Raw genomic sequence first — 9741 nt, 5'->3', positions numbered from 1 at the left:
AATCATAGTCACTGGACTCATTGATCTGGACTAATCATAGTCACTGGACTCATTGATCTGGACTAATCATAGTCACTGGACTCATTGATCTGGACTAATCATAGTCACTGGACTCATTGATCTGGACTAATCATAGTCACTGGACTCATTGATCTGGACTAATCATAGTCACTGGACTCATTGGTCTGGACTAATCATAGTCACTGGACTCATTGTAAGACAGAGCTGAGGAGTCAGGAGGAGTTAAAGATTCATAATATCACAGAAAATGGAGTTTAAAAACTGTATTGACAGGAGAGAGGCAGAGGAGAAAACTGTACAATCAGCTGGGACTGTGTGTGTGTGTGTGTGTGTGTGTGTGTGTGTGTGTGTGTGTGTGTGTGTGTGTGTGTGTGTGTGTGTGTGTGTGTGTGTGTGTGTGTGGGGGGGGGGGGGGGGTGCTGCACAGGGCAGACATAGATCAGGTTAAATGAGGACAGATCATTCTTTGAAGGGCAGAAGGCCAAACTGAAGGGCAACAGCAGTGATATACAGTAGTATTATTAATAGTAGTGATATATATAGCAGTAGTATGTATACATGCAGTAGTAGTATTAATAGTAGTGATATATATATATATAGTATTAATAGAATTATTACTTTACAGTAGCAGTAATGTAGTATTTATCCTGGGAACCAGGTGAATCTGACAGCAGTCTGATGTTAACCACTTTTTTAAACCAATTCCTCATCCACTTACCTTTCTGTCCCTATTCTGAGGGGAACAATCGCCGAAAATAGACGATCTACAAGCTCACAGTTTATCACAGTGCGACGCGTTGTGAGCTTGTAGATCGGCTATTTTCGGCAAAGAGTAGACCAGAGCCTGATCTGACACAGACTGGCAGACATTAGTAAAATTAAAGTTTAACAAATGCACCTTTTACATTGTCTGACATGCTTTGTTCTTACATCAGTGATAAATGCTGGACTTGACACGAACACACGTTGACAGAGAAAATGTCAATAAAAATGAAAATAAATGCATAAATATGTGGTTTATGTCTGTAGAATAAATATCATTCTATTTTTATGTGATCATATAATTTATCTGAACATCTAAGGCACTCTCTCCACTCAGTGAGGCACATCACACCAGCAGAACAACCTTGGAACATTTTTGTTTTTTTAAATAACAACAGCTGATTACATCAAATATATTCACACTCTTTCTTTTGATATTCCATGTTGGCAGCTCTTATCATGCCACATGTTGGAGTTCTCAGATGGTCCTTGACTTTATTTAGTGTCCAGTTAGTACCCTAACTTTCCACTGGGTACAATCACGTGTCCAGTGTTCCTGTAGGAGGTGGGAGAGGATAAAAGGCGGCTGCGAGGGAGCCTTAGTGACTCGCTTTCAGGATGAGGGTTGTGAGGCTTTGCTTGTTTTACTGTTCTGTCTGTCTGAGGCCGGGGCTCAGGGACAGAATGGACCGGTCAAAGAGAGAGAGAGCAGTGTAGAAGCAGATATTCTCTCACAATCTGACCTCTGGGAAGCTCTGATGGCGGTGAGAGACATGGTGGTAGTACAGCAAGAGAAGATCAGGACCATGGAGACCAGGATGGCAGCCAGCGAGGAAGAATCCAATGAGCTGAAGATCTCAGTGGCAGGTTAGGATGTTCTAAATCTGTTTTGAAGAAGTTGTAAAGGTACAGGATGAAATGCATTTAAAATGTTTCATAGTTTAACTTGTGTTTCTCTGTGATGTTTTTCAGTCATGGCTGCCCAATTGACTGCCTCCGAGACCCAGGTCAAACAGCTCCAGTCCAGACTCGGTACCAGTGAAGGCCAGATCCAAGACCACCAAACCAGACTCAGTACCAGTGAAGACCAGGTCCAGAGCATCCAGACCAGACTCAGTACCAGTGAAGACCAGATCCAGAGCATCCAGACCAGACTCAGTACCAGTGAAGACCAGGTCCAGAGCATCCAGTCCAGACTCAGTACCAGTGAAGACCAGGTCCAGAGCATACAGACCAGACTCAGTACCAGTGAAGACCAGGTCCAGAGCATCCAGACCAGACTCAGTACCAGTGAAGACCAGGTCCAGAGCATCCAGTCCAGACTCAGTACCAGTGAAGACCAGGTCCAGAGCATCCAGTCCAGACTCAGTACCACTGAGGGCCAGATCCAAGTCTTGAAGGAAGAAAGTGAAGGTAATTTGAAGAGGAGATGTTCAGTGAATGCAGCTAGGAGAGGATGGTGTTGAAGAGTGGTGGGAAAAGTACTACATTTTTTTAAACTTTTTTACTAAGTAAAGGTATCAATACTGCAATGTAGAAATTCTCTGTTTCAAGTAAAAGTCAGAAATTCAGAATTTACTAAAAGTACAAAAGTATTGTTATCAAAATGTACTTAAAGTACCAAAGTAGAAAGTACACATTATGTAGAATGTCCCATTTCACAAGTTTTCAATTGTATGAAAACTCTTTTGAAAATAGCCGATCTACAAGCTCACAATGCGTTGCATCGCGACGCATTGTGAGCTTGTAGATCGGCTATTTTCAAATGGCCCAAATATATTTAGGGCTTAAGTGGGCAATTACAAAACATTTTATGTTTACAAAACATTTTATGTTTTGTAATAATAATCAAAATCTACAAAGTAACTAGTAACTAAAGTTGTCAAATAATTGTAGTGGAGTAAAAGTACAATATTTGCCTCTGAGGTGTAATGGAGTAGAAGTAAAAGTACTGACAATTGGAAATACCCAGGTAAAGTAAAAAATACCTCAAAATTGTACTTAAAGGTGGGGTACAGTAAGTGATATTTTTAGGGTTTTTTTTGTTAAAAAGGTTAAAGAAGTATATTGTGATAGTAATCATTGCTACAGAGCATTTGTTGGGTCACAGGGGTCTCTCCAGCTCTTTAGTAAACACACTATAGTACATTTTCAGGTAGGTGACACGATTTAAGCCAATCAGGAGAGAGCATTGAAAATGCATTTTCTGTTTAATAAAGAGCTGTAGAGACACGGAGACTCCTTTTACTGAACAAACACTCTATTAGCCTGATTCCAGACCATAGACCCCACCCACTCTCTGAGCTTCAGTCTGATAATCAGGCTAACACTCTATCTATAGCAATGAGTACCATCAGAATATAGAGCTATTTAACACTTATTTTAAGTACATTTACTTAAGTACACTTTTGAGGAATTTTTACTTTACTTACTTTTTTTGGCCGAAAGTCGTGACGAGTCGAGAGAGAGAGAGAGAGAGAGAGAGAGAGAGAGAGAGAGAGAGAGAGAGAGAGAGAGAGAGAGAGAGAGAGAGAGAGAGAGAGAGAGAGAGAGAGAGAGAGAGAGAGAGAGAGAGAGAGAGAGAGAGAGAGAGAGAGAGAGAGAGAGAGAGAGAGAGAGAGAGAGAGAGAGAGAGAGAGAGAGAGAGAGAGAGCGCCATGGAAACGGAATAGATTGAGTCATGTTTTTTGCAATTCAACTTAAATGAGTCTGCATTAAGTGAGGCTTGAACCGGCAACCTTGCGGTCGTGAGGCACTCTTAGGTAGCTGCAACACTACCTATAGTGTTATAGCTTTGTCCAGGCTGATATTGTCTGTTGAGGATCACAAACTCTTGCCTTCTGTCATGACCCAAGCCCCTGTTTCACTAACACTAAGATCACTCGTTCACAAACCATTTACCATTGAAGAAACCATTAAAAGTTGTCAGATTGTACATCGGCTATTTTCACAATGAAGTATGTTATACATTGAAAAAACATACTCTCATTGCTATCTGAAAAGTTGTGAGATTGTAGATCAGCTATTTTCACAATGAAGTATGTAAAAAACACTCAATTAAGTATTTCATGTTACCTTTAACAATTGCAGATGTATTCATTGATAGTCATGTTGTGTGAAATTCAACTTAGATGAAGTCTGCACCAAGTGAGGCTTGAACCTGTGACCTTGAGGTTGTGAGACATACACTTAAGCGGGAAGCTACTGGACCAACAGACAAACCTCTGAAAAAAGAGATCACAATGATCATACAGTTTCACGCAAATAGCTGAAAAATCCTGGGTTTAAGTGTTTTTCAAACTGCTCAAGATTGCGGACAATCTAAGGGCGGTGCTTAAGGGTCAACGTGATAGATGTGTTCCTCATTAGTCAAGGCACATGTGTAAGCAGGTCTAATGGCTGTCGGCCAAACGAGGCATGACTTTTGCCTGTTTAAAGTTTCAATTTTCAAAAAATTGCTATAGCGCCCCCGTTTGACCAATTGGAGTAAGATTGGTTTCAGTGATATTTGGAATGGCCCTTTACATTTCTGCAAAGTTTCAAAGAATGGTAAGTCTGCATGTATGTGTTAGGGGCAGATGAATAATTGTCATAAAACTGCAATATGCATTGGCTCATTAAAGCTTCATTTTTTCACTTATGGAAAATATTTTGCAAACGTTTGTCGGCATAGGTCCAAAGTTCATGTGTAAAAAGTTTCGTGCAGATTACTCAAAAATCCCAGGAGGAGATAGGTTTTAACTGTTTTTCATATAATTCAAAATGGTGGGAGATCTAAAGGTCAGAGGTCAAAAGTCAGAGTGTGAAAGTTGTTCAGCATGAGGAGACGCATGTGTGCATCGAAGTTTCATGGCTGTAGGTGAAACAGGGCATGAGTTGTACCTGTTCAAAGTTGGCATTTTTCAATTGAGTGCTATAGCGCCACCTTTTGACGAAAGATTGTGAGAATTATTTCTTGATCGTTTTTCATGACCATCTATCATATGGCCGAGTTTCATAAAAAGCGACTGCACGGTTCAGCCAGAACTTCCAAAGCCAGAACTTCCAAAAATAAACCAATAACAAAACGTGTCCATGCTGGAAGCCTGGCCCCGTAATGACTATCAATGAATACATGTGCAAATGGTAAAGATAACCTGAAATGCTTATTTGAGAGTACGTTTTTTCAATGTACTGTATGACATACTTCATTCTGAAAATAGCCGATCTACAATCTCAAAACTTTTCAGATAGCAACGTGTTTCTGAGCTTGTAGATCGGCTGCTTTCACTGTTTTCGGTTGTGAGGAGACATACAATTTCTCTATTGGTAAATGGTTTGTGAACGAGTGATCTTAGTGTTGGCTTGGTTCATGACAGAAGGCAAGAGTTTATGATCTTCAACAGACAACATCAGCCTGGACAAAGCTATAGCACTATAGGGAGTGCTATCTCTTCAATCTATTCCGTTTCCATGTCTCTCTCTCTCTCTCTCTCTCTCTCTCTCTCTCTCTCTCTCTCTCTCTCTCTCTCTCTCTCTCTCTCTCTCTCTCTCTCTCTCTCTCTGCCCTGTATTATCGCTGCTTGCAGCTATATTTTAACTTGTGTTTCTCTGTGATATTTTTCAGTCATGGCTGCCCAATTGACTGCCTCCGAGACCCAGGTCAAACAGCTCCAGTCCAGACTCAGTACCAGTGAGGGTCAGATCCAAGTCTTGAAGGAAGAAAGTGAAGGTAATTTGAACAGGAGATGTTCAGTGAATGCAGCTAGGAGAGGATGATGTTGAACAGTGGTGGAAAAAGTACTATTTTTTTTACTGAAGTAAAAGTATCAATACTGCAATATAGGCATTCTCTGTTACAAGTAAAAGTCTGATAAATCAGAATTTACTTGAGTAAAAGTACAAAAGTATTGTTATCAAAAGGGATTGTAGGCAAGTTCAGAGATAAAAAAAAAGAAAAAAACTGTGAAACACCCCCCCTCCACTGATATATTTAAAATGAAACAGCAGAAGTATTTGTGATGGATCAGACTTAATGCTAATGTTGTGGTTTCAGCCCACCATGCTCAGCTGTCCACCGTAGAAACCAGGCTGACTGCTGCTGAGGGTCAAGTTCAGGAACAGTTCAGTAAGTATGTTTAACACACATTAAGATTATAGATGCAGGAGGGTTTTATTAAAAAATAAATACATTCAAAGATCCTGCTTGATTGAAACTTTGAATGATCTATCCAGTATATCAGAATGCCTGTCCCACTCTGAACTTAGTGCAGGGGTCATCAACAGGGGGTATGGGGACCCCTAGGGGGTCCTCAGAGTTACTAGAGGGGGGGGGGGGGCAAATCATTATGATAGGAACATATTTTTACATGAACCACTTGAACCCTAGCCTCCCTTTTCTGAGGGGAACATTAGCCGAAAATAGCAGATCTACAAGCTCTCAATGCCTCGTGCTGCGAGGTGTTGAGAGCTTGTAGATCGGCTATTTTCGTTAAAGAGGTTTTGTGTAGGGGGAAACATTTGTACTGAGTGGCTGTGGTGTAAAGTAACTAAGTACATTTACTCAAGTACTGTACTTAAAGGGATATTTAACTTTTTTTTTAAAGTTGCTTGATTCAGTATTTAGATATTTGATATTCATTTGATCAGACACGCCCCCTTCCTATACAAACCCACTGTAATTTCAAACTCCATTTTAACCATGTTAGATTAATTGGAAACACCCGTCATTGGTTCTGGTCACTGATATTGTCCTTCTAACACGTGAGGAGACCGTGTTTTTTCAATAACTTTTTTCATTAATTTGTAATATTTTTTGGGAAAATGAAAAACATTCAATACAAAAAAATGAAAAGAGTAAACGAAAAAACACGCCCCCTCACGTATTAGGAGGGCAGGACGAGTCACCAGAACCAAGGACAGGTGTTTTTGATGAATCTAACATGTTAAATATGGAGTTTGAAGTTATAATGGGTTTAAAAATGTAAAAAGTAAAGAATGTCATTGTTAGTGCTTTTTCCACCACTGTTGAGTGGTTAACCTAAATACACATTACCATGAATCCAACAACGCTACACATTGAGTCTATGAAGCTATCTATAAAATCTATGAAAAAGTGTAATCTGCAAACAGACTTTAATACAAGTAGTGGGGGTCCCTTCTTCATCTGTCTCTCAGCTAAGGGGTCCTTGGCCTGAAAAACATTGAAGACCCCTGACTTAGTGAACTAAGACCCTATAGTAGATGTATTGAATCAAACTCAGTAGTGGTGGAAAAAGTACTCAATTTGTTTACTTAAAGGGCAAGAGCACTTTGTTAGAGGTTTGGGTGGTGTAGTTACCTTGCCATTATGTAACTCCAAAGGTGGACAAGAAATAAAAAATAATTGCTCCATTGATTAGAAATTGATAATTCAAAATGTGCTCCTCATTAACTTACATTGTACGCTGAAACAGATCATCATGATTATCATGATGATGATGATAATAATAATAATGTTATTATTATTATTATTACCCATATTATTATTATTATTATTATTATTATTATTATTATTTATTTGTCTAGATTGAATACATTTGATTGGTGTATTGGCTTAACCACATGAACCTATAGTGTCTTCAAACATTCTGACAAATAGCAGATCTACAAGCTCACAGTGCATTGCATTGTGACTCATTGTGAGCTTGTATCTGCTATGTTCAGTGAAGAGATTTGGTATTGAGGGAAAAGAAGAGTTGAGTATAATACAGTAGGGTTAATAGTATATTATTATGATTTTATAATATTATAAACAATATGATAATGCTCTCTGTGTTGACAGATAAACCAAAGGTTGCCTTCTCTGTTGGTTTGGGTGATGGAACAGTTGGACCATTTAGTTCTCCCACCACTCTGATCTACAAGAGAGTTCACACTAACATCGGCAACGCATACGATCCATCTACAGGTAGGGGGAGATTAAATTATTTGAATTAACTTTACACAATCAATTACCATTAACTAAGGCACAACTTATATATCAGGCTATCAGACATGTAAAAAACATGTTTAAAAAGTGTCATCATGATCAATGAATGAAATATTGGTTGAAACCACTGGCTTCTGTCCATAATATTGATTGATTGATTGATTGATTGATTGATTGATTGATTGATTGATTGATTGATCGATTGATCGATTGATTGATTTAATACTTTATTGGTCAGAAATGTAAACAGCATGTGGCACAAGAGCATGTGGTAAGACATTACCACATGCTCTTGTGCATTAAAGCTAAAACACCAAAAAGTCCTGTTTTTGTCCTGTTTCCATTGTGGTCCTATATGATAGGAGGGTTTATTAACACAGTATTCACTCTGTGTGTGTGTGTGTGTGTGTGTGTGTGTGTGTGTGTGTGTGTGTGTGTGTGTGTGTGTGTGTGTGTGTGTGTGTGTGTGTGTGTGTGTGTGTGTGTGTGTGTGTGTGTGTGTGTGTGTGTGTGTGTGTGTGTGTGTGTGTGTGTGTGTGTGTGTGCGTGCGCTGTCTCAGGTCTCTTCTCAGCACCATTGAAAGGAGTCTATCAGTTCAGATTTACTGCAGTTGGATATTTCAATTCAGAGTATGTGTACATCTTCATGTTTAAAAATGAGCAGAGACTCATTGATAACTCTTCAAAGAATAATGGTAACAGTAGGATATACGTGTCTAATGGAATGATCCTAGAGCTGGAGCAGGGAGACACAGTTACCATGCGTTTAAATGGTGGTTCCTGGAGGCTCTATGATGACGCACAGAACCACGTCACATTCAGTGGTGTTCTGCTCTATTCTATGTAACACTGGGACTGATACCATTACTTTAAAGCACTGGTTCTCAAAGTGGGGTCTGGGGACCCCCCAGAGGGGGGGGGGGGGGGGGGTCCAGGGGTTCTCCAGCTAAATTAGTTAATGTAGCGTCACAACAATCATTTTAACCACTTAATCTATATTTTATACATTGGACATTCAAAATCAAAAATAGCAGATATACAAGCTTGTACATCTGCTATTTTTGAACATTTTGTAAAAATCCTGAAAGTATTCAAAACATTTGAATATATATATTTTTTAAACACACATCTTCTCTTCTGGGGGTCCTTGACATAACATATTTTCAGATGGGGTCCTTAACCAAATACATATTAATGTAGGGGTCCTTGACTTGAAACAGTTTGAGAACCACTGCTTTAAAGAGCTCCCATAATGTTCATATTCAGCCTCTCAATAAACTCATATTAAAACTTAAACACTTTTGTCAGTGTCTATTTGATGTTTTTATGATGATTTTTGGGTGGTGCCAACCACCCCTATATCTGGCTTTGTCCGTATGTATGTATGTATGTATGTATGTCTGTCCACAAACATTGATGAAACATCAATACGGGGTCAATACGGGGCTCATCAAAGGCACCACCCTCTTCACACAGGGTGTGATTTTTTTAATAATACATCTAGAAGACCAATGATGATGTGTTTTTATCCATATATAATAATAATAATAATAATAACTAGAAAATGTGCTCCTCGGAGCACAAGTCTCCGCCAGCAAATATTGGAATTTATTCCAAGATTGGAACTTTGATGATAGGCGTTGCGCCTTTGCTTCTTCATCAGTTTGCAGACAATGATTAGCTTCTTCAGTTTGCATAATAAGAGTTAGTTGCACTGTGTCATCAACTGTGACTGGAAAGTACTGTTCTTGATTAATCCTGTCTAAGCTATTTATATTACGTATTGTGATGACACCAGTGTGTCTACATAATGTATTGCTCCGCCATTTCTCAGCCATTTCGTGATTATTCCTGTCTTACCTCACTTTGAAAGAGACCAAGACTCTTTCAAAGTGACACATCTATTTATAGGCCGCTATACGTCATGCGTCTCACTAGCCAATCAGAGCACACTCTTTCAACGTATTGTCACGTGTCACGTGAGGCTTGACCAATGTTAGCTTAGCCGA

General features: G+C 39.3%; 1 protein-coding gene across 1 annotated transcript; it reads left to right on the top strand.

Moving 5' to 3' along the window:
• Positions 1 to 1541: 1541 nt before the first annotated feature.
• LOC311058725 (uncharacterized protein) lies at positions 1542 to 8628 on the top strand (the record flags this gene model as incomplete). Its single annotated transcript, XM_084076188.1, has 7 exons — positions 1542 to 1650; positions 1756 to 1874; positions 2058 to 2196; positions 5390 to 5494; positions 5819 to 5890; positions 7586 to 7711; positions 8293 to 8628. 7 exons carry the CDS (start codon positions 1542 to 1544, stop codon positions 8577 to 8579), a joined length of 957 nt encoding a protein of 318 aa, XP_083932314.1. The 3' UTR covers positions 8580 to 8628.
• Positions 8629 to 9741: the final 1113 nt, after the last annotated feature.

The sequence above is a fragment of the Gymnoscopelus microlampas genome (genome assembly GCF_963454915.1).
Source record: "Gymnoscopelus microlampas genome assembly, chromosome: 13".
NCBI classification, from domain to species: domain Eukaryota; kingdom Metazoa; phylum Chordata; class Actinopteri; order Myctophiformes; family Myctophidae; genus Gymnoscopelus; species Gymnoscopelus microlampas.
Note: the sequence above shows the minus strand (reverse complement) of the source record. Positions and strands in the feature narration are given on the sequence as shown.